The sequence below is a fragment of the Apostichopus japonicus genome, chromosome 8, assembly GCF_037975245.1.
Source record: "Apostichopus japonicus isolate 1M-3 chromosome 8, ASM3797524v1, whole genome shotgun sequence".
NCBI lineage: Eukaryota > Metazoa > Echinodermata > Holothuroidea > Aspidochirotida > Stichopodidae > Apostichopus > Apostichopus japonicus.
In genome coordinates this window covers 7,111,346-7,137,539 of record NC_092568.1, presented here as the reverse complement: position 1 = coordinate 7,137,539, position 26,194 = coordinate 7,111,346, and the positions used below count along the sequence as shown (strand labels likewise).

At 40.7% G+C, this 26,194-nt stretch overlaps 1 protein-coding gene and 1 long non-coding RNA gene across 16 annotated transcripts in view; both read left to right on the top strand.

The window, feature by feature from the left end:
* The first annotated feature begins 646 nt into the window (after positions 1 to 646).
* Positions 647 to 9,559, top strand: LOC139972160 (uncharacterized). 5 transcript variants are annotated; one of them, XR_011794599.1, is made up of 5 exons: positions 647 to 2,955; positions 3,194 to 7,859; positions 8,095 to 8,214; positions 8,458 to 8,543; positions 8,750 to 9,559. It is a non-coding gene; the product is annotated as an uncharacterized lncRNA (long non-coding RNA). The 5 variants fall into 5 exon arrangements; XR_011794597.1 differs by having other exon boundaries at positions 3,194 to 7,146; positions 7,382 to 8,543; XR_011794598.1 differs by having other exon boundaries at positions 8,095 to 8,543.
* Positions 9,560 to 13,246: 3,687 nt separating this feature from the next.
* The window catches only part of LOC139970608 (HHIP-like protein 2), a 23,052-nt gene continuing 10,104 nt past the window's right edge, over positions 13,247 to 26,194 (top strand). For 6 of the 11 annotated variants that reach the window (XM_071976426.1, XM_071976435.1, XM_071976433.1 and 3 more), the window contains exons 1-6: positions 13,410 to 13,550; positions 18,372 to 19,445; positions 19,948 to 20,285; positions 21,425 to 21,554; positions 22,148 to 22,284; positions 23,150 to 23,231. In XM_071976426.1, coding sequence (XP_071832527.1) covers positions 18,385 to 19,445; positions 19,948 to 20,285; positions 21,425 to 21,554; positions 22,148 to 22,284; positions 23,150 to 23,231 — 1,748 coding nt within the window. In that variant the 5' untranslated portion in view covers positions 13,410 to 13,550; positions 18,372 to 18,384. Of the gene's footprint in view, positions 13,551 to 18,371; positions 19,446 to 19,947; positions 20,286 to 21,424; positions 21,555 to 22,147; positions 22,285 to 23,149; positions 23,232 to 26,194 lie in introns of all 11 variants that reach the window. The other 5 variants (XM_071976429.1, XM_071976428.1, XM_071976427.1 and 2 more) reach the window with 5 other exon arrangements.

Genomic DNA, 26,194 nt, shown 5'->3' with positions numbered 1-26,194 from the left:
GTACAGGCCGGAGTAGGGTACAGTATCTAAGCCTGAGTAGGGTATCTAAGCCTCAGTAGGGTATCTACCTGAGTAGGGTATCTTAGCCAGAGTACTAGGTATATAAGCCTATGTAGGGTATCTAAGCGTGAGTAGGGTATATATAATCGTGATTAGGGTATCTAAGCGTGAATAGGGTATCTTAGCCTGATGAGGGTACAAGCCGGAGTAGGGTACAGTATGTTAAGCTGTGTAGGGTATCTAAGCCTCAGTTGGGTATCTAGGCCTGAATAGCGTATCTAAGCCAGAGTACTGGGTATCTTAGCCTATTAAGGGTATCTAAGGGTGAGTATAGGGTATCTAAGCGTGAGTAGGGTACAGTATCTAAGCCTGAGTAGGGTATATAGGCCTGAGTAGGGTATCTAAGCCATAGTAATGGGTACCTAAGCCTATGTAGGGTATCTAAGTGTGAGTAGGGTATGTAAGCGTGAGTAAGGTATATAAGTTTAGTAGGGTATATAAGCGTGAGTAGGGTAACTAAGCGTGAGTAAGGTATGTAAGCCTGAGTAGGGTACAGTATCTAAGCCTCAGTAGGGTATCTAGGCCTGAGTAGCGCATCTAAGCCAGAGTACTGGGTATCTAAGCCTATTTAGGGTATCTAAGGGTGAGAAGGGTATCTTAACTTGAGTATGGTATCTAAGAATAAGTAGGGTACCTAAGCGTAGTATTGTTTCTAAGCGTGCGTAGGGTATATAAGCGTGAGTAGAGTATCCAAGCGTGAGTAGGGTACAGTATCTAAGTGTGAGTAGGCGGAAGAAGTAGGCGGAAGAAGGAGACCTGGATAGGTGCATTTAATAATGTGTTAGATATGTTTTAACTGTTTTCCTTAGCCTTGTAATTTCAGATGTTATAGCAAGCAGATCGATGGAGACGCTGCACATCACTTTGAGACGATGGGACAGGACAGAAGATGGATGAAGAAGCAGAACGACGACGGAAGAAGACTGACGGGACCCCTGGATAGGTACGTTTTACAATGTTTGATATGTTTTAACTGTTTTCCCTAGCCTTTTCCTTTCAGATACGACAGAGGGCAGACCGATGGAGAAGCTGGACGGCACTTGGAGACGATGAAACAGGATAGAAGATGAATGAAGAAGCAGTACAACGACGGAAGAAGACTGTCAGGACCCCCATATAGGTGCGTTTTATAATGATTGATATGTTTAAACTGTTTTCCCTAGCCTTTACTTTCAGATATGACAGCGTGCAGACCGATTGAGAAGCTGGACGACACTTGGATACGGTGGAACAGGACAGAAGATAGATGAAGAAGAAGAACAACCACGGAAGAAGACTGACAGGACCCCTGGTCAGGTGCGTTTTATAATGATTGATATGTTTTAACTGTTTTCCCTAGCCTTTTTCTTATAGATATGATAGCAGGCAGATCGATGGAGACGCTGGATGGCACTTTTATATGGTCGAACAGGACAGATGATGGATGAAGAAGAAGAACAACCACGGAAGAAGACTGACAGGACCCCTGAATAGGTGCGTTTTACAATGTGTTTGATATGTTTTAAATGTTTTCCTTAGCTTTGTTATTTCAGATGTGGTGGCAGGTAGATCGATGGCGACGCTGGAAGGCACTTTTATATGGTCGAACAGGACAGATGACGGATGAAGAAGAAGGAGAACGACAGAAGAAGACTGACAGGATCCCTGGTTAGGTACGTTTTACAATGGTTGATGTGTTTTAACTGTTTTCCTTAGCCTTGTTATTTCAGATATGATAGCAGGCAGACCAATGGAGACGCTGGACGGCACTTGGATACGGTACAACAGGACATAAGATCGATGAAGTAGAAGAACAATGACGGAAGAAGACTGACAGGACCTCTGGTTAGGTGCGTTTTACAATGTGTTTGATATGTTTTAATTGTTTTATTTAGCCTTTTTATTTCAGATGTGATAGATGGAAGATCGATGTTGACGCTAGACGGCAATTGGAGACGATGGAACAGGACAGAAGATGGATGAAGAAGCAGTACAACGACGGAAGAAGACTGACAGGACCCCCATATAGGTGCGTTTTATAATGATTGATATGTTTAAACTGTTTTCCCTAGCCTTTTTCTTATAGATATGATAGCAGGCAGATCGATGGAGACGCTGGATGGCACTTGGACATGGTGCAACAGGACAGAAGATGGATGGAGAAGAAGAACAACGACGGAAGGAGACTGACAGGACCCCTGGATAGGTGCGTTTTACAATGTGTTTGATATGTTTTAACTGTTTTCCCTAGTCTTTTCCTTTCAGATGACAGAGGATAGACCGATGGAGAAGCTGGACGGCACTTGGAAACAGTGGAACAGGACAGAAGATGAATGAAGAAGCAGAACAACGACGGAAGAAGACTGACGGGACCCCTGGATAGGTGCGTTTTACAATGTGTTTGATATGTTTTAAATGTTTTCCTTAGCTTTGTTATTTCAGATGTGGTGGCAGGTAGATCGATGGCGACGCTGGAAGGCACTTTTATATGGTCGAACAGGACAGATGATGGATGAAGAAGAAGAACAACGACAGAAGAAGACTGACAGGATCCCTGGTTAGGTATGTTTTACAATGGTTGATGTGTTTTAACTGTTTTCCTTAGCCTTGTTATTTCAGATATGATAGCAGGCAGACCAATGGAGACGCTGGACGGCACTTGGATACGGTACAACAGGACAGAAGATCGATGAAGTAGAAGAACAATGACGGAAGAAGACTGACAGGACCTCTGGTTATGTGCGTTTTACAATGTGTTTGATATGTTTTAATTGTTTTATTTAGCCTTTTTATTTCAGATGTGATAGATGGAAGATCGATGTTGACGCTAGACGGCAATGGAGACGATGGGACAGGACAGAAGATGGATGAAGCAGCAGAACAACGACGGAAGAAGAATAACGGGACCCGTGATAGGTGCGTTTTACAATGTGTTTGATATGTTTTAACTGTTTTCCTTAGCCTTGTAATTTCTGATGTTATAGCAAGCAGTTCGATGGAGACGCTGGAAATCAATTGGAGACGGTGGAACAGGACAGAAGATGGATGAAGAAGCAACTCAACGTCGGAAGAAGAATAACGGGACCCCTGGTTAGGTGCGTTTTACAATGTGTTTGATATGTTATAATTGTTTTCCTTGGCCTTTTTATTTCAGATGTTATAGCAAGCAGTTCGATTGAGACCCTGGAAATCACTTGGAGACGATGGAGCAGGACAGAAGATGAATGAAGAAGCAGAACAACGACAGAAGAAGAATGACGGGTCCCCTGGATAGGTGCGTTTTACAATGATTGGTGTGTTTTAACTGTTTTCCCTAGCCTTTGTCTTTCAGAGATGACAGAGGGCAGATCGACGGAGACGCTGAACGGAACTTGGAGACTGTGCAACAGGACAGAAGATGGATGAATAAGAAGAACAACGACGGAAGAAGACTGCTGGGACCCCTGGATAGGTGCGTTTTACAATGTGTTTGATATGTTTTAATTGTATTCCCTAGCCTTGTAATTTCAGATGTTATAGCAAGCAGTTCGATTGAGACGCTGGAAATCACTTGGAGACGATGGAGCAGGACAGAAGATGAATGAGGAAGCAGAACAACGACGGAAGAAGAATGACGGGTCCCCTGGAGAGGTGCGTTTTACAATGATTGATGTGTTTTAACTGTTTTCCCTAGTCTTTTCCTTTCAGAGATGACAGAGGGCAGATCGACGGAGACGCTGGACGGCACTTGAAGAAGTTGGAACAGGACAGAAGATGGATGAAGAAGCAGAACAACGACGGAAGAAGAATGACGGGTCCCCTGGATAGGTGCGTTTCACAATGATTGATGTGTTTTAACTGTTTTCCCTAGCATTTACTTTCAGAGATGACAGAGGGCAGATCGACGGAGACGCTGAACGGAACTTGGAGATGGTGAAACAGGACAGAAGATGGATGAATAAGAAGAACAACGACGGAAGAAGACTGCTGGGACCCCTGGTTAGGTGTGTTTTACAATGTGTTTGATATGTTTTAATTGTATTCCCTAGCCTTTTTATTTCAAATGTTATAGCAAGCAGTACGATGGAGACGCTCAACGGAACTTGGAGCTGGTGCAACAGGACAGAAGATGGATGAATAAGAAGAATGACGACGGAAGAAGACTGACAGGACCCCTGGTTAGGTGCGTTTTACAATGTTTTTGATAGGTTTCAACTGTTTTCCTTAGCCTTGTCATTTCAGATGTTATAGCAAGCCGTTCGATTGAGACGCTGGAAATCACATGGAGACGATGGAGCAGGACAGAAGATGAATGAAGAAGCAGAATAACGACGGAAGCAGAATAACGGGACCCCTGGATAGGTGCGTTTTACAATGATTGATATGTTTTAACTGTTTTCCCTAGCCTTTTCCTTTCAGAGATGACAGAGGACAGATCGACGGAGACGCTGAACGAAACTTGGAGATGGTGGAACAGGACAGAACATGTTTTCCCTAGCCTTTACTTTCAGATATGACAGCGTGCAGACCGATTGAGAAGCTGGACGGCACTTGGAGACGGTGGAACAGGACAGAAGATAGATGAATAAGAAGAACAACCACGGAAGAAGACTGACAGGACCCCTGGTTAGGTGCGTTTTACAATGTGTTTGATATGTTTTAACTGTTTTCCCTAGCCTTTACTTTCAGATATGACAATGAGCAGATCGACGGAGACGCTGAACGGAACTAGGAGATGGTGCAACAGGACAGAAGATGGATAAAGAGGCAGAACAACGACTGAAGAAGACTGACTGGACCCCTGGTTAGGTGCGTTTTACAATGTTTTTTATATGTTTTAATTGTTTTCTTTAGCCTTTTTATTTCAGATGTGATAGTTGGAAGATCGATGTAGACGCTAGACGGCAATTGGAGACGGTGGAACAGGACAGAAGATGGATGAAGAGGTAGAACAACGTCGGAAGAAGAATAACGGGACCCGTGATAGGTGCGTTTTACAATATGTTTGATATGTTTTAACTGTTTACCTAAGCCCTGGAATTTCAGATGTTATAGCAAGCAGTTCGATGGAGACGTTGGAAATCACTTGGAGACGATGGAACATGACAGAAGATGAATGAAGAAGCAGAACAACGACGGAAGAAGAATGACGGGTCCCCTGGATAGGTGCGTTTTACAATGATTGATGTGTTTTAACTGTTTTCCATAGCCTTTCCCTTTCAGAGATGACAGAGGGCAGACCGATGGAGACGCTGGACGGCACTTTTAGACTGTGAAACAGGACAGAAGATGGATGAAGAAGCAGAACAACGACGGAAGAAGAATGACGGGTCCCCTGGATAGGTGCGTTTTACAATGATTGATATATTTTAACTGTTTTCCCTAGCATTAACTTTCAGATATGACAGCGGGCAGACCGATGGAGACGCTGGACGGTACTTGGAGACGGTTGAACAGGACAGAATATGGATGAATGAGAACAACGACGGAAGAAGACTGACAGGACCCCAGGATAGGTGCGTTTTACAATGTGTTTGATATGTTTTAACTGTTTTCCCTAGCCTTTACTTTCAGATATGACAATGAGCAGATCGACGGAGATGCTGAACGGAACTTGGAGATGGTGAAACAGGACAGAAGATGGATGAATAAGAAGAACAACGACGGAAGAAGACTGATGGGACCACTGGTTAAGTGCGTTTTACAATGTGTTTGATATGTTTTAACTGTTTTCCCTAGCCTTTACTTTCAGATATGACAATGAGCAGATCGACGGAGATGCTGAACGGAACTTGGAGATGGTGAAACAGGACAGAAGATGGATGAATAAGAAGAACAACGACGGAAGAAGATTGCTGGGGTACCTGGTTAAGTGCGTTTTACAATGTGTTTGATATGTTTTAATTGTTTTCTTTAGCCTTTTAATTTCAGATGTGATAGATGGAAGATCAATGTAGACGCTAGACGGCATTTGGAGACGATGGAACAGGACAGAAGATGGATGAAGAAGCAGAACAACGTCGGAAGAAGAATAACAGGACCCCTGATAGGTGATTTTTACAATATGTTTGATACGTTTTAACTGATTTCCCTAGCCTTGTAATTTCAGATGTTATTGCAAGCAGTTCGATGGAGACGCTGGAAATCACTTGGAGACGTTGGAACAGGACAGAAGATGAATGCAGAAGCAGAACAACGACGAAAGAAGAATGACGGGTCCCCTGGATAGGTGCGTTTTACAATGATTGGTATGTTTTAACTGTTTTTCTTAGCCTTTTCCTTTCAGAGATGACATAGGGCAGATCGACGGAGACGCTGAACGGAACTTGGAGACGGTGGAACAGGACAGAAGATGGATGTATAAGAAGAACGACGACGGAAGAAGACTGACAGGACACCTGGTTATGTGCGTTTTAAAATGTGTTTGATATGTTTTAACTGTTTTTCTTAGCCTTTTCCTTTCAGATGTGATAGCATTCAGATCGACGGAGACGCTGAACGGAACTTGGAGATGGTTGAACAGGACAGAAGATGGATGAAGAAGCAGAACAACGACGGAAAAAGACTGACAGGACCCCTAGATAGGTGCGTTTTACAATGTGTTCATATGTTTTAACTGTTTTCCCTAGCCTTTACTTTCATATATGACAGCGGGCAGACCGATTGAGAAGCTGGACGGGACTTGATGACGGTGGAACAAGACAGAAGATGAATGAAGAGGCAGAACAACGACTGAAGAAGACTGACAGGACCCTTGGATAGGTGCGTTTTACAATGATTGGTATGTTTTAACTGTTTTCCCTAGCATTTTCCTTTCAGAGATGACATAGGGTAGATCGACGTAGACGCTGAACGGAACTTGGAGACGGTGGAACAGGACAGAAGATGGATGTATAAGAAGAACGACGAAGAACGACGACGGAAGAAGACTGACAGGACCCCTGGTTATGTGCGTTTTAAAATGTGTTTGATATGTTTTAACTGTTTTTCTTAGCCTTTTCCTTTCAGATGTGATAGCATTCAGATCGACGGAGACGCTGAACGGAACTTGGAGATGGTTGAACAGGACAGAAGATGGATGAAGAAGCAGAACAACGACGGAAGAAGACTGACAGGACCCCTAGATAGGTGCGTTTTACAATGTGTTTGATATGTTTTAACTGTTTTCCCTAGCCTTTACTTTCATATATGACAGCGGGCAGACCGATTGAGAAGCTGGACGGGACTTGATGACGGTGTTACAAGACAGAAGATGAATGAAGAGGCAGAACAACGACTGAAGAAGACTGACAGGACCCCTGGATAGGTGCGTTTTACAATGATTGATATGTTTTAACTGTTTTCCCTAGCCTTTTCCTTTCAGATATGACATCGGGCAGACCGATGGAGAAGCTAGAAGGGACTTGGAGACGGTGCAACAGGACAGAAGATGAATGAAGAAGCAGTACAACGACGGAAGAAGACTGACAGGACCCCTGGTGAGGTGCGTTTTACAATATGTTTGATATGTTTTAACTGATTTCCTTAGCCTTGTAATTCCATTTGTTATAGCGAGCAGTTCGATGTAGACGCTGGAAATCACTTGGAGACGATGGAACAGGACAGAATATGAATGAAGAAGAAGAACAACGACGGAAGAAGAATGACGGGTCCCCTGGATAGGTGCGTTTTACAATGTGTTTGATATGTTTTAACTGTTTTCCTTAGCCTTGTAATTTCAGATGACATAGGAAGCAGTTCGATGGAGACGCTGGAAATCACTTGGAGACGGTGGGACAAGACAGAAGATGTATAAAGAAGCAGAACAACGACGGAAGAAGAATGACGGGTCCCCTGGATAGGTGCGTTTTACAATGATTGATATGTTTTAAATGTTTTCCCTAGCCTTTTCCTTACAGATATGACAGAGGGCGGATTGATGGAGAAGCTGCACGGCACTTGGAGACGGTGGAACAGGACAGAAGATGGATGAAGAAGAAGAACAACGACGGAGGAAGACTGACAGGACCCCTAGATTAGAGCGTTTTACAATGTGTTTGATATGTTTTAACTGTTTCCCTAGCCTTTTCCTTTCAGATATGACAGCGGGCAGACCGATGGAGAAGCTGTACGGCACTTGGAGACAGTGGAACAGGACAGAAGATGAATGAAGAGGTAGAACAACGATTGAAGAAGACTGACAGGACCCCTGGATGGGTGCGTTTTACAATGTGTTTGATATGTTTTAACTGTTTTCTTTAGCCTTTTTATTTCAGATGTGATAGATAGCAGATCGATGGAGACGCTGGACGGCACTTGGAGACGATGGAACAGGACAGAAGATGGAAGAAGAAGAAGCAGAACATCAACCGAAGAAGACTGACGGGACCCCTGGATAGGTGCGTTTTCCACAATGTGTTTGATATGTTTTAACTGTTTTCCTTAACCTTGTTCTTTCAGATATGTTAGCAGGCAGATCGATGGAGACGTTGGAACAGGACAGAAGATGGATGAAGAAACAGAAGACTGACAGGACCCCTGGATAGGTGGGTTTCACAATGTGTTTGATATGTTTTAACTGTTTTACTTTTTACTTTCAGATATGAAGGAGGAATGAGATGGATGAATAAGCGGGAGGACCATGACTCTTGAGGACGCCCTAAGAAGACAGACAGGGGATCCCTGGTGGGTGGGTGAATTTTGCAATATATTTGATATGTTTGAACTGTTTGTCTTATCCTTTTTCTTACAGATTTAATAGCAGGCAGATGGATGAAGACACTGGATGGTACTTCTAGACGGTGAATGAGGACAGAAGATCGATTAAGAAACAGACAACAACGGAAGAAGACAGACGGGACCCCTGGATGTTGTCTTGTGGCAGCAAAAGGGTGGATTAACGCCTTTAAATTGCTACCTCTTCTGGGTTGCTAGGCAACTATCTTGTTCGTCCTGGAAATTAGCCCTCACAGGAAGTTCGGTGTGTTCTGTATATATTTTAGAAAAAAAGGAGGTTTGTGAGGGGTATAAGGAGTTTTCTATGAGTATCTGAGGAAGGCAGTTGCAAAAGAGGAGAAATATAGTTTTAATGGCTGAATAGTTTGTTTTAAACCTAAATTTACATAGTAGAAGTTACTGTAGTACTTATTATTTTACGGAAGGCGTGTTATTCAACTGACAGTCTGGGACACTATTTGTTATAAAGGATAATATTTTACTATAAAGGATATTCCGGGAGAATATTTGTTACAAAGAATATTAATTAGTTATAAAGGATATTCCAGGACACTATTTGTTATAAAGGACATTATTTTACTGCAAAGGATATCCTGAGACACTATTTCTTATATATTAAAGGATACTATTTTGTGGGAGACATTCATTATACCTTTTATTATATTATATTCAACTATACTGATGTCGTGGAAGATCTAATGTCGTGAAATACTTGATGTCACCAGCAGGCCAACCCACCAGAATCAACTTTTAAATTAAGTGTATTTACTTTAACTTTTGGGTGCGCACCTCACCACTGTAAGTTATTTCATTTAATTCTTTGACTGGGCCTTGAACAGCTGTTTATTGTTTCATATTGATAATTATAATTTCTTTTGATCCAATCCAGTTGAGTTTTCCATTTTTTTTTTGTCTGCTTGCTCTGTGTTTGGTCTTCACTAAACCTAACACTAAACCCAGAGTTCTCTGATCAAAAACAAACATTTATTTTCAGTGGCTTAAAACCTTACATGAACAGTGAAGTTATCATTCGCAATGTAGGACCTAATTTTTCTTTTATTTGAGTACCAGTGTAGCTTGTTGGGTACAGAACATATATGCCATACATATATACCTTAATGCAGGGGTGGGCAACCTTTCTAAATGAATGGGCTATATATAAGGAGTGAACAATTGACTGGGCCGCACCTAACCAACGACCTGCTGTTAATTTCAAAACTTTCAAGCAATAGGTTTGTGTACTTAATCTGTTTATATGAGCACCAGTGTAGCTTGTAGGGTACAGAACTTGAATGTGGTACAGAATGTGGTACAAATATATTCTGTACATTCTGAATGCCTGTGCAGTCATTTGTATGCTCTGCCTTGTATATGGCGGTAGACCTCAGCTTGTATTACATACGCCTCTATTTCACACAGAGATTATGTTTCATATATGTATGACACAGTGTGATACTACAATGAGTTCCTGTGTCAAAATGTGTGGGACAATGACCATCAGTGTACCATAAGTGGCGTTGCTGAGCCTCTGTCCTATAACGGTATGCAGTGCTAGTATGGGTATGTGTGTTCACTCCACTTTTTAACCCCACATATAAACTAAAAGAAGTTATACAGTAAATATACAGTACAGAACATTTGTAACCGTTTATGCATATGATGTTCATGGATGACGCAACCTCTCTCTCTCTTCGATGAATAGGCCTATTCAGAGAGAAAATGCATGTTTTTGATAATTCGAGGGCACTCTATAACCATTGCACCACGACTATATATCTAATTTTGATCGTCAGCATATAAATAAATAAATACAGTGCTGGATATAGCGCTATTACAAATATGATCACATAGCGCTTAACAACAAAAGAAAACAAAAACACATTGTCAAATACATGGCAGAAAACGAATACACAGTACAAATACAAACATTACTTGCCAAAATATTTTTCTCCACTGAACAACATATTTTTCAAATTGGACAGTAGTGTGGGGGGGGGGGGGTTTATCCCCTCAGCCTGGTTTTGTGAGAAACATTTCATAATTTAGAATTGCCCGAGCCTATAGGCGTATACCCGGGTATACCCGAGTCACTAAACCTGGGGGCATTTGGATATTGTGCCCCACCCTTGAGAAATTGGGGGAGTGTCCCCCTGCCCCCATCATTGACGCCCCTGATCATTAGGGCTGGAGCACGTACTGTACTGGTTGATAGGAAGCTATAAATAATGTAAAAAAGACAGATATAAGTACTTACACGTACCATCATCTACGATTCAACGACACGCAGATGTGTGTGCTTGCAATGTATGGAAGATATGGTGGAGAAGCGGTACAGCTGCATGTCATTCCAAGTATGATTTTGGAGAAAGAAGGTCGTGTTATATTAGAAACAATATAAAACTAACGAATCATCAACATCTAAAGGGTAGTCCTGTGGTAACTTTCTCTTGGACTGTCACCAAATATTTTAATAAAAGTGACGGCACTATAGCATTTCCGATGATCCTGGGAGGGGCTCAAGGGACCCTTGCCACCTCTTCTGAAACTTTTAAATTATATATAGCTACAAACAAAAAATTACTCAAAAATATCTAAAAATATAGTGGGAAAATGCGTCCAATCACACCCTTATTTAGTTTCCTTGAGGCTTTACTTTGACCTATATTTCTTGTTGCGTGGTAGAAATGTTGTTACATATCTTGTCTCCCCAGCCCTCTTCCGAGAAAGGCTGCATCATCCTCAATGACTATGTTTGTTTCGGATACCACATGAAAAACAGTGCAGAGAAACGTCTAAAAATAATGAGAATGCAAAATGCATTGAGGTTTCGATGACTTCAATGCACTAGACTTCTGCTTGTTAGTATAACCAGAACTAGCTGTTGCAATAGCACTATGGCATAATAAACACAGGTCAGTCTACTATACATGGCTATACACACCTCCGTATTAGAGGTATCCACGATTTACATCTCAATATGGCAAATTCCTTTTACCATGTATAAACAGTATCCATGATTTCTACCATGAGATATCATGTTTTGAAGGTTTTCAGGCCTCGACAAATATTTTTAAAGTACTCGCTATTTGGCGACCGTGACTAAACATCTACTTGCCAAATTCCACTCGCCAGTAGGCCTTTGATTGTTGTTTAACTCTCCAAAGTACAGATCTGCAACATCAATACTTTCTACGAACAGAGGTTAGGCAGATACATGGTGCTACGTAAGTAATTGCGCATTGGAAAGCCATGTTTCTTTGCAGTATAAACTTTAAACTTTTTCCACCAAAAGAAGTGTTGACCAATTTATTAAGACATGTCGCAGAATCATAAATAAGCAGCTAGGCCTACTGTAATGTCTTAAACAATTAAACATAAAACGTCTGTAAAAACACCGACGAAGATACCGTTGCTAACATAGACAACATAAAATTGCTCACAGGCCTTGCCAGGTTGTTCAAGTTGTCCAATAATCATAAACGTGACGAAAGTCGAACGTTACTTTTAAGGCCTAGATATGCTGAAACTGGTGGAAGAGACTACATAAATTGAGATCAACCGCCGATCCAGACAAAAGCTCGTGAAACTCACTGTCAAACTAAGACCGTTTTACACAATTATTTCGCATTGAGATTGGTCATAGTAAAAAATCTAACTAGACGCTGCCTGGTCACAACAAAACCACATCCAACCTGAAATAAATACGACGGAAAACGTCCAATAGAACCGCTGTACTACAAAGTACACCTTTTTGCACGCAAAGTAAGGCTTCCGAGCGGCACGTTGAAGCCAATGCAAATATGTTCGAGTTTTGAGTTTTGAGTTTTAGATTCTACGGATGCCCATAAGCTAATCCAGTTGCCAATAGCCTCCTATTCGTATGAGGAGTATTGCACATGTTATCTCATAGGCTGGTCTGTGGGAGATACGGTAGCTTCTAAAACAAGATTTCCACAATTTGGCGTCTGCTGACTCCAACAGACCTTTGACCTCAATAAAATCTTGTACTGAACGTGTACCAACTACATACTAAATATGAGATTCGTCCAACTTTCCCTTCTTGAGTTATCGTGTTTACAAAGTTTTCACAATTTGACCTCTAGTGACCCCAAATGGACTTGGATCTCCACCAAACACAATAGGGACCTTGAACTCAATGTGGTACTCCTTTACACGATAATGATATACGAGATTGATCCAAGCTTTTTGTCTTGAGATATCGTGTTTAGAAGGTTTACATAATTTGGCCCCTGGTGACCCCAAATGAACTGTGACCTCCACAATAAACAATGGGCTTTTTGCTCCTTAATGTGGAAATATGAGATTGGTCCAATATCGTGTTTACGAAGTTTTGACTATTTTGCCCCTGAGGATTCCAAGTGACCGTTGACCTCCCCACAAAACAATAGAGTTCTTCTACTCAATGTGGTACTCATAAACATCAAAAATTAGATTGGTCCAAGCTTCCCTTCTTGAGATATCGTGTTTACAAGCGAGGCGTCACACACACGCACACACCCTCCGCCTGCATGAATGCATAGGTTACGATTATCATCGAAACCAAAAAGTCGAGGAAGTACCAGGAAGTAATCATCAGGTGTAATCATCATACACACACTGACAATTCTACAACCAGGGAGTTGTTATGGAACTCCCTGCTACAAAAGCAGGCTAAAGGTTGGTTTCATAACATCATATGTTGATTACTGTACGCTATATAATAACAAGTTACTATAAGATATCCTACGAAACAGCTAATAGAAAAGTTGGGATTTTAGTGGTATGAGCTCCTGTATCCCAACAGAGTGAAGAGGTCGGTAAGTCCAATCTTACATTTGGCTAATTAACAACGTCAGTTAGGCAGTCGTCCTCCTAGAATCATGTATTTTATACTAGGCAGATCGTTCTTTCATGTAACTGCGTATTATCATGGAGGTCTGTTTTTACCTCCATGGTATTATCAACCTATTACAAGTCACTTTCCTTTATGATGACACGTGTACTGTGTAGGCCTAAACAATGCAGTCGCGCGAATGAACGGACTTAGGCCTAGAAATTTAGAGAATGTGGAAACGTTGGTGTTAGGATAACCGAAGCTCTCGCGTTCAATTCACTGGTAAACACGCTTCGCCAGAAAGTTTGCTTTGGCAGGGGTTGTTTCTTATTACTTAGGAATTATCAACTGATGGAAAGCCTTCCAACTGTCTGTCTTGAGCACTTATGTTGACCTATAGGGCTTTATGCCAAACTCTGTAAGCTTTCCAAGACACCCAGAACCTCGTCATTGAATGACATTTAAGTTGAAGTTAAACAAAATCATGGATGTTTATACTGTAGAGCTGGGTTGATATAGTTACTGAACATGTTTTTTCACTGCTCAAATCCAACAAGGAACTGGAGAGTCCAGCCAAAAACTAAGTTGATAAGCAAAATATATACTGGATGTCTGCTCGTTGAATTTATTGCCTGTTGGCAAAGCAATATCATATGCAAGGAAGCTTATTTAGTTTGACTCAAATAAGTAGCATAGGAAGTGCATTACACACACACTGGATCAAGCCACCAGAGATCTCCAGTTACTGCAACTATTTAGGCCATGGGCGGAATTACGGGGGGGGGGGCAAGAGGGGGCATTTAATTGCCCCCCACTTTTTCCCAAACCTTAGTTCACTTTTTTGTCGTTTTTGTAGACAAATGTGCACAACCCTAATCGAAATTATTCCCCCACAACAGCTCTATCAAATAGGCCTATTTGTTTTGAATCTAAGTCGAATTTGTGTTTAACATCGTAACATATAGCAGAATAACTGGAGCTAGCACATGGTTTGCAGCACAGGTTACGAATCCTGGAGCTGATTCAGTTCTGCATGGGATGAATCCGCGGCATGTGCTATAGTGCTAGCTTCCGGAATTGATTTTCAACGTTGCTGCTCTACTGAATGCGTTGAAAACTAAATCCAGAGAAACGATTTACGAAAGCCAGATTTGCATATTGGGTATATCAATAATTAAATTCAATACATGACACCCCCCCCTCCCCCTGTCATCTAGCCCTTCATTAACAGTAAGTAGCATTCAAGTATTTATTATGCATTTCTATGTTGTCTGATAATCTGGCAATAGTTCAAACATAATGCTGGTACTGCCAGGTAATAATTTCATTTTCAAATCTCAACCAGTACTATGAAATGACCCATAAATATTGCTCCATGTTGCACCTAAAATTCACCCCGCCTCGAGTTCAGTGGCGACGGAACCGGTGGACTTGAGGGACTTATCCCCCATGAATGAATGTTCAGCCCCCAATATTTGCCAAGTGCTCCAAGAAGTGGGGACCGCGGGGATAATTTAGAAGTGGGTGCTGAACATATTCTTGATCGGTCCAATGCACAATATACTAATAATTTTAGGGGGAAGAACTGTCTAGATGCGATTTATTGGCATTTTTGCTGATCTAGGATTTCCTTTTTGATTAAATTTTGATGCGCCGCGCAAACTGATGGTGGTGCACCGCCTAAATAGTGACGTAAAAGCTTCAGTTGTACATCAACATATAAGTTCTTCTATTCGTCCTCCCTAAATTTACACACGTTCTTTAATTGTTTATATAAGCCTATACTGTATGGGGGTGTTAATTTTACCGATCTAAAGGTACCTTTCATCGAAAATTTCGCGGCTCCTTGCCAACCGATGATGGCGCTCCGCTTAGATAGTGACGTATAACAAAAGTTGTACATCACCATCTGACCATATGTTCTACTATCAATCCTCTTCAAATTTTCAAACGCCAACTATCTAGATACAATTGCAGACATGTGATCCATATTTCAAGGATGGGTACATGCAGCTTAGAGCACTCGGGAAGTGCCGTTTCCGGCCATCTGGAGGGTTTGTAAAGCCCAAAAATTTTGGGTACGCTCTGTGCCAACCGATGGTGGTGCTCCGCTTAGATAGTCTTGCTGGCAGGTTTGCCCCCCCCCCCCACTTTCACAACTCAAATCCCGCCCCTGATTTAGGCAATCAACTTCCTTGTGTGAATGCTATCATACTCAGGACCAGACCCTGTAATTGTGATCTCCCTTCCAGGGAGAATCTCGATGCTGTTGTGTGAACGGCTGAACGCACACTGGATCAAGCCACCAGAGATCTCCAGTTACTGCAACTATTTAGGCAATCAACTTCCTTGTGTGAATGCTCACATACTCAGGATCAGACCCTGTAATTGTGATCTCCCTTCCAGGGAAGATCTTGATGCTTGTTGTGTGAATGCACACTGGATCAATTAAGCCACCAGAGAACTCCAGTTACTTGCCATAGTCACTTTGACATAAATGCATACTGGCGCAAGTGCAGTGTCTATAATTGTTAAAGTTTGTATAACTAGTTATACAGTAATTGAATTGTAATGATCATTGTGACCTTTTTGTGCTTGTGTTATATGCTCTTTTGTTTGACACTGATCCTCCCCCTGAAAAATGGACATGTCCTGTGTCAGTTTTGTTACCTTCTCGAGGGGAAACAAGATCCTGGGTTCTCCTTGAGTTCTCAAATGTGAACAAGGTCTAGATGTCAGAGTGCTAAATACATAGTAATTACTGAGACCTAAAGACTGAAACTACTGTAAGATTGTCATGCACTATGTTTGGCCTCCTAAACTGTGAAAACTGTTACAAACTGGTTAGTGTAAATCAGCCCCTCCTTGGAGTATATTGTTGCAAAACCCAAATTATATAACTTGTTAATTCAATATCGTTAAACTTCATTTGGTAAAAAATTTCTAAATTTCCTGTTTTTCAGTATTCTGCAATCCCCTTTTGCACTTGTGTGACAAGATTCAAGGTTATCAGCCTGATTGCTCACATATTTAGGGTGCTAAAAAACTTGATAATAATTGCCCAAGTACTCTCTTGGAAATTCTGACCAAGCTGCAAATCACTCCAAGACACTGAGAGGATACTATAAGACAATCACAGGTCTGTCTAAGAGAGGAAGAAATGCTCAGATAATAGCAACAAACATGCCAACTTAGAACATGTGAGACCATTAGTTGACTTTCTATCATACTTTGGGGCTATACTGGTGACCTTTAAACTTAAAGGCATTGAAGACTCGCCCCAAACTGCGTGCAGCGCTTGCTTGCAAATGATGTTTTCTTCTTGTCGCTACAAAATGCAGACAGTAATCATACGTGATACTTTAATTGTTACCTTTAGCTAGACCTGAGATGTTCACGCTGTTATGTACGCTGTGTTGTGGGTATTGACCATAGCTGAATGTATTGACTGTACACTAGTGTCTAATTACCGACGGTAGCAAGCTGTGTGTGCATTTTCTGGGATCGATGGTGGTGTCTAACACTTCTGTTACACCTCATTCGAACCTAGGTCAGATTGCCGGTATGAGACGTTTCTTTGTGCGCAAGTCTTCACTCCCTTTAAACTTAGAGTTACAAGTGCTTCATTTATGCTGTAAAACTGTAAAACATAATGCATGTCCCACTCGGAAATTCTCTTTTCTTATCTAAAATGGGTTACTGTCAAAATAACAGTTGATGGCGTTAATAGTCACTTCCAAGGGCGTAGGAACCAGGGGGGCTGGGGGGCGCCAGCCCCCCCAGTGAAAAATATGGGGGGCGGAAGTATCATTCCGCCCCCCGCTTTGCAAGTCAGGAAACCCCTTTTTCATTTCCAAATGAGAAAAAAATCTCATTTGGAGCACCAAATTGCATCTAAGGCCAGGTGAAAATGCAAAATTATTTACAAAATGGAGTGGGTGTTGAAGTGTGCACCAAATTGCATCTGAGGCCACTTGGAAATGCAAACAATTGCCAAAGGGGAGGGGGACACCCCCTCCCCTTAGACCCCTCCCCCAAGCCGGCCATCAGTCTTCAGCCCCCCCCACTCAAAAGTACCTTCCTACGCCACTGGTCACATCTGCAGTGAGATTTCATACAGTATATATACCAAGGAACTGCAGCTTCCTGATAATACTGTATTTGTAGCCTTGTTGCTGTTCATGGCAGTACCTAGGTGCCTGTACATCCCCTGCATACAGTATGTACATCATGTACGCTATTGGTATTGGACAGTGCATTATGTTGTTTGCATTAGAAGCAGTGATGTAGTCAAACAGTAATAAACAGAACCTAGATACAGGGATTCAGTGGTTGTTCTTTTTTAATAACCTACATGTTGTTGGTTCTGGAAGCTGTTCAATTCATGCACAATGGTAATACATGTGTAGTAGGCCTTGAAGGTTCTGTGCAAGTAAAGCAATAACACTTGAAATTGTTGATAATTTGTCAAGGTGGGAATGACACATCATGATTTCTTGGAATATCCTTGAAAACTGATCTAATCTGAATACCTTTAGAGATTTGTTGTTCAGAACCCGCAATAAATTGTGCCAGTCTGGGCCTACTTAAAACAGGACAGAGCTGAAATTCCTGTTGTAGGGGAGTAGAGGAAATAACCTCATATTTTGCCCTCGGGAGGATATGAGTAATTGTTGCAAACTTGCACACCTTTTGTGCACATTCATATAATCACCATGCAGAATCAGTTATCCTGTTTTGTAATTGTTATTATATATACTACGACCGATACATTAAATGTGTAATTTTCAATCTCTTCGTACAGCAGATATACAACCATGGGGGGTTGTACGTTGCTAATCATCAACATAGCAATCCTCAGCGCAAGCTATATAGGCATTACCAGGAGCCATCCACAGTGTACAGATTTCTACCCTCCATTTGAGGATGTCAACCTACAGTTCTGCTCCGAGTATAGAGAATTTGGCTGTTGCGTGTCTGATAGGGATGCAGCGTTAGAGAACCTCGGCCAAACCATCTTGGGAAATTTCCCAGATGACGTCAAGGAGGAATGTGAACACTTTCTGAAGGATATCCTCTGTCAAGAATGTTCACCGTACGCAGCTCATCAATTTAACATGGAGGGCAGGTCCAAGTTGGATTGGTCCGATTTTCCCGGACTTTGCACTCAGTATTGTCTGGATTTCCACGGAAAGTGTGCTCAGTTGATTCCTTACATTACAAACAACAGAGCACTCCTGAATGCCTCGGCGGTGTCCGGCCAAGCGTTTTGTACAGCTCAACAGATAGACGACGTCGATTACTGCTTTCCCTCCGTCCTGCTCGACGAAAACTTCAATGACGAAGTCCGTGAAGGCCAGATCGGTTCAGGGGATGACTGTCTATGCCTGGAGGAGTTTGCCAATAATTTGAGAAATCCCCTCGCATTGAGCCACGCCAATGACAGCACTCATAGACTATACATTATGGAGCAAACCGGCGTGGTGAATGTGTTCTTCCGCAACGGATCTTACCTAGAGGACCCGTTCCTTAATATCGAGGATCTCGTCTACGTCTCCGGAAGGAGAGGGGATGAGAGAGGTCTGTTGGGTTTAGCATTTCATCCGATTTACGCAGAGAACCGCAAATTCTACGTACATTACACCACAAGGGAAGGTGGCGTCCTTCATGTAAGGATAAGCGAATTGACGAGCTTCTCAAATGACACTAATCGAGCAGATCCAGAAACAGAGAGGATATTAATACAGACCGAAGAACCAGCAGGGAATCATAACGGTGGCAGCATTTTCTTTGCACCCGACGGATTTTTGTACATCTCCCTGGGAGACGGTGGAAATGCAGGCGACCCATTCGGTGAATATGGAAATGGTCTCAATTTGTAAGTTAAGTTTGTACTAGTTGTTTGCAGGCCTGAGCAGGTGTAGGGTTGGGGGGGGGGGTCCAGGGAGGGCTACAGCTGTGGGATCTGTGGTCAAATAGGGGAGCCTGGGTAAATAATGTTATAAATAAATATTGACATTTTTGTAATACGTAAGGAAAAACAAGACTTCAAAATTGGGGCCCTGTGACAATAATATCACAGGCTTCAAACCTGGCTCCTCATGCCTCTGGTTGCTACACTTGTTTAATGGTTTTTTTTAAACACTTGTTTATTATCTTTATTCTGTACATATATGTGAAAATGGGTTTCACTTGATAAGGACTGACCCCTGTCTGTTATATTACATAAATGTGATACCTAGATCCAAGTCTTAACCATGGTATGAAGCACACTATTAATGTCATGCCCAAGAATACTGTCTCTGTAACTTGAACAGTAGAGATTTTTCGGGCACTTTTTTTTTATAATATCCGATTTATCCAAATCCTTCCTACTGTAGGACAACTTTTTTGGGCAAGATTCTTCGAATAGATGTGGATCGAAGGGATGGATTGCTCCCATACGCAATACCCCCTGATAATCCGTTCGTCCACGACGACCCCTATATGTATTTCCATGAGATATTTGCGTACGGTGTCCGTAACATGTGGAGATGCTCCGTAGATCGTGGTGATGGGGAGACTGGGGAGGGAGCGGGTAGGATCTTCTGCGGAGACGTCGGACAGAACAAGTTTGAAGAAATAGATATAGTAGTCAATGGAGGCAACTATGGATGGAGGGCCAAGGAAGGCTACAGCTGTTACGATCGTGATCTCTGCAACGACGAATTCCTTGGAGGTTTGTAGCTTGTTTCTGTTTTTGCCTTTGCTTTGTTCATGGCAGTCGCCGACAAGAGTTATTGGCTATTTTGTATGTATGTATTTTAGATCCTCCTGCAAGCAGGAACTCGCGAAGAAGCCTCATTGGCTTATCAAAGCCGCAAGCTGACCGAAGTCAGTCTCTTACATTCATATTTAACGTCCATGATTATGAATTGTCAATTGTCAACAACTCTGTAACTTGACGGCATACATTAATCTTGGAGTGACTCGAATCGGGGACCTTATGATTGAAAGGTACCGGCGTTAACCACTGAGCTAACTAACACTCCAATTTTAATTGTTGTTTACAACTGTATGTGACATAAGGCGGCATCTGGCATCAAAGTAAGTTTGTCCAGTTTGTCTCTCGTCGGCCATCATGGAACAATTATGAACAAGTCCGCTTTCGTTTTATGTATCCAGACTACTAAAGTAAGCCATATCATCTGCATAATTTATGCATATTTAATTATTTATCTGTTATCACATGGAAAACTGCTGTGCCAAGATAGTAAACATGGTACTAAACAAAAAACACTAGATGAGTAGCTGTCTTTACTGTAAGAAAGGAAACTCGTGCCAGTCTGCTGCTCCATAACTGTTATCTACTGAAGCAAGTTTTGGTTTTTCTTTGTCAATCTCTGAAAATATTACCTAGCAAGTATAAAAACTGCATCATTCAAGCTCAGACAAACTGTAGCCACTCTTGATCTACTGTATACCTTTTCACCAGGTTGTGAATGGAACAATAATTACTGGTAGTAATTGATGAGTGTACGCCATTCTAACAACAACAACAGAATAATAACAGAAAGAAAAGAAAAAAAATGCAAAGTATTCACCGCAAGCAAAATCCACAAATAAGGAATCTTCAAAATACACAATTTTGCCGTCATTACTTGAAAGGAAGCAATGACTCTTGACTTCTATATACTCATTACAAGCCTAATGTTGTGGGAATTCTAATAGTTTCACATACTGTGTTCCTCAAAAAATTGTCCTGAATCATGCAAATAACTTTTGTTACCTATAATGAAATAAATCCTCACAAATATATGATATATGCTATTAATTTATATTTTATATCGTGTGTCTTGTTTCCTGTTAAAATCACAGACAATTATGTCGACCCTATTCATGTGTACCCTCATTCTGATGGCAAGTCGGTGACTGGTGGGTACGTCTACAGAGGATGCATGTATCCTCACCTTCAAGGGCTGTATATCTATGGTGACTTTTGGAATGGGTGAGTGATATTTGTGTATATTTTACCTCCCCCTCCCCCCCCCATCCCTTTCTTTCCCATTTATGGAGTGGTAGACTGAGTAGTGAGGAGCTTGGAAGACCGAAAATGGGGGGGTGAATTGCTCAAGGCACTGGTAAATGGTTGAACCAGATCACTCCAGTTACAAGGATACTAGAGTGCTTTGATTGTGGTGGGACAGGTAAGTTCTTTTCCTTTTTTTTATTTTCTTTGCTCAAAAACATCCAAACCATGTTGCCTTTAAAAATTTGTCGACCAAAATTCCAGAAGTGATTTCTTTTCAGGTATAATTATCTTTCCATTGCACATTTCAGTATGATAGTTTTCACCACAAATTTCACAAGCTCAATTATTGAAAATACAGATTTAGTCCATGGATGACAGAAAAACGAACATACTTTGCCTGTCCCCAAAAATCCTGTCTTTTCATGCATGATATTGAGATTACCAAGTAATAGATTCCAGTATGTGCACACAGTCTTTTTGCATATTTGAAATTATATATACATACCCTGAAACATTACAATGTCTACTGACAAAAACGGAGTTCTTTGGCCTCTTTCTCATCATTTTAGTCGTCTCTTCAAATTGGAAGAGAGTGAAGGGGAATGGGAGAACAAAGAGATTTGTCTGGGGACGAAGGACATCTGCACCGGTGACCTGTGGAATTATTTCCCGGAGAATATTCTATCATTTGGTGAAGATGAAGCAGGTACAGTAATGCACTAAATACAACCTATCTTTGATCAGAAATGATGATATTGGAATCATGGGTAGCTTAGGGAAGATATTAGTTCATTCCTCTCATACCTACAGTATCATCTCCCTGTACTATACTAATTCCATACTGCCCTAGCCTGTAAACTGGTAAGATTCTTGCATTATATGCACCCCCCCACTCCTTGACCTTCTCTGTTAAAGGTCATTGCTCTCATCCTTCCAAATGTGTACTATTCAAGGAATAATTTATCCGGTAACGCATTGCAAATTTGACAAATTGCAAAGATGCATAGCAGTTTGTGTACACAGTTTACTAACATAGTATTTTGTATAAAGGGAACATTCAGAGCTGCTAAAGTGCTATACAAAATTTGAGCACTAAATTATTGTCTGCTATTCATTTCATATTTCAGATTTGGTCATATATAAAGAAAGAATGTTCTTGCACCACTTTCTGATTGCAGTTTAACTGTAGTTCTGTAGTAGTAACAGCTGTACCCTTGCCCCCCCCCACTCCCCGCCCATCCTCCCAACACATTTTTACTCTTTCTAACAGTTGTAAAATCACATGCTGTGGCTTTGCAGATGGTAAAAGCTGAAGGAATTGTCTGAAAGTGATCATCTGTAGATGAAAACTTCCTAAAAAACTAAATTGTTGTAAATGAGGATTATTGTTTGTCAATTATATTATTAAAAGTGTATTAAAACTATTACAAAATTTTATTATGTTATATTATTTGATGACTTGATAGAAAATTTATATAATAAATGCAAACAATATTAGTAAACTTGCAAACACAAGCAAGACTTTTCCCTATCTAAAATTCTGTCCTTTTTTCCAATTTTTTTTTTGACAGGAGAATTGTACATGATGGTCACAGACTTAGCAAGTTCGACTCATTCTGGTGGCAAAATATTCAAATTTGTGGATCCGAATAAGTAAGTTTTGCAATCGATATTGTACAAATGGTTGGATTCATTGGCTGCAACCCCTGTCAGAAAAATTTCTATCAGGTTATATTTATAGGATGACTTGAGGCACAAAAATTAAAAAGTAAACATGCATATAAGTAAGTTGTAGACCATTAAAAAAGACTGCTTATCTGTAAAGATGGTATTACTATACCACTTTGAATTTTTGATGAATAAACCTTTAAAAATCAGAGGGTCATCACTTTAAAGACCAACTATGGAGACTTTTCAATGAACATAAAATCCCACCATTTTTCATGTATGTAATCCTTAACTGACTCCAATTACATTGCTGTAATTAACTTTACCAATTTCGGACGTTAAATACGTGAAAAATGGGACGAAAAGTCAGCTTCTATTTCAGACATTCCTGAAACATTCCTAAGACATCAGGTGACCATGTGACGTCAACGTTTGTATACCTCACTCACAACTATACTTTTAGTGTGTAAAGTCGTATACTTGAGCTGCCAAAAACATCAACGATATTACTCCTTTTTCCTCAAAATGCCACAATTCTGTGATGTTGGAGGTTGCAGTTATACCTCATCCAACAAAAGCATCAGCTTTTTTAGATTTCCGTGTATGAGAACCGTCGTAAAACGCCGCAGACTTTGGATCAATTTTTTGAGATCCACGCGGAAAGATTTTTCAGCACCCGGAGTATCTCATGCCCATGAGTCCACATGCATGACCCTGCTTCTGTGTATGCTGCAAATGTCTCATTCTGTGAAAATTATATACTGTCGATAGCTGTGTCGGACCATGGTCGGACATAGCTAATGTGAAATTGACCGTAAACACGCCCTGGACGTCCTTACATGTAACATTATATCACACAATTGACAGTAACATATTTACTGTAAGAGGTGACCGTATATATATACCGTGCCAAGGGTATAGCATTGTTAGTACATGTACGGTAGTTAGTTACAACTCTCGCCGGCGTTGGCTCACAGCATGTGTAAATAGCCATGTTAGGATTTATCTATTCCATTTTGTTGTATTCCAGTATCGTGAGTTCGTGATACATGTGTAATATTGTCCGTTCTGTTTATTCCGACATCTGCATGTTCCAAGGAGTTGAATAAAAACGGTAGTATGTAGCGATCGGACGTTTTATTTCGTTAGTGACTGTCTTGTGATTGTGGGATGTTACTGGTCAATGCCTGTTTCAACTAGACCTAACTCTATGGAATTACACAGAGTCACGGTAGTTTTTTGCCCAGGATTGAACAAGAAACGTGGATTAGGATATTCACTGCTAAATTTGTTTATTGACAGGATACTTTTTCTGTGTTTGTACTTTTGGATATTAAACGAGTAAGTACTACGTAAGTATATTGTACCGTACGGACCTATATTGACGCTACGCTATGTAAAAGATGCCTCCATTTGAGTGGAAATTTTGCTAATAAAATAAGCAATTTAACTAAAATTTCTGCTTATAATTGTCTTAAAACTTGTTGTTAACCTTCATGTGTTCTTGTTTTAAGCTAACAGCTTTTCAAACGCTCGAAATTGGAAGTCAAAAACAGTACAATTGTTCGCTATCTGTGTACAAACAGTGCCTATATCAGCGTTTGATTTTCGCGGTATACAAACTTTGACGTCACACGGTGACCAGAGGCTCCTTTGGGTCAATCTCTGTTTTCAGACATTCCAGAGGTTCATGTCACGTGACTACCCAAAATGTCCATTTTCGTGGTCGTTTTTGATGGGTTATAGTAGGTTTTCGAAGATTATTTTTTACACATGATGATTATGGGTATGTAAACTCCTAAATTAATGGAAAATCTCAACAACAAAAAATTGCCTCCATATTTGGTCTTTAAGTGGCTGGACTACTTAGTCTAACACACTGACCATTAAGGTAGCATACACCCATTAAAATCCCCATTGACTTACACACTAAATCACAAAAGTAATGTAGTCTCTAAGTCTAGATAGAAGTTTTCACTAGCTAAACGCTACCCATCACCGGATAGCTGACAAGTAGGCCTTTCATAGCACCATCAATTTTCCGTATCATGACCATGTAGATTTTGTGCTATTTGAGCTGGAAGTTTTGTCACTTTTAAACAAACAATTTTCCTACGCTGCTCCTGGGAGGCCTAAAGGGATCTAAAATTGCCTCAATTGACCCAATTTTCTCACCACATGTACTTCCATTCATGCTCTTCAACATGCAAGCCACAAAAAAACTAGATCATGATTGATAACAGGTCAAAAAAGATGTTCTCCTACTGCTTTTTAGCCTTTTTCCTGAAGGAGGACAATCGAGCGGATGGATATAGACTCTAATAGGAGTATGCCACCTTAAAGGAGCATTCTGGAGATTTGAGCATATTTTTTAAGCTGAACTACTACTTCAACTATGACATATCAAAACTTAAAATTCTGCCTAATTTCATCTATGAGTGAACTGTATAGAATTTTAATTGCTTGAATGGTAAGGTTGATCAGAAAAGCTATTAAATTTGATGAGCACTGTGATAAGGATACAGTCTTGTTTATTATGTTACAGCATAGTACTGTGTACAAAGTAGTACTATGTACAAAGTACTATGTAATATACTTCATGTACATGATCAGAACTACTTGTGAGTTGTTCATGTCTTGAAACAAGAGTGCTTTGAATATCTGCTTGACTGACTCAGTTGCTGTCAATTTATATGCTTGAGTGAGTAAGGTTCTTTCAATATCCCTGACAGGGATGTACACAAAATGTCTTTACCTAGTTTAGAATACTTCTGCTTGCTTTCTAGTGTAATGTGCATGATACCCATTTCCTTTTGAACAACTATTGTCTGAAATTTCACATAAAATTGAAAGGATTCTTTATACCAAGTAGCAAATTTGAAAAAAAAAATCTTAGATTTCTTTATCTTTTCAAAATCTTGGCATCATGTTCTATGGCAGATAGGATA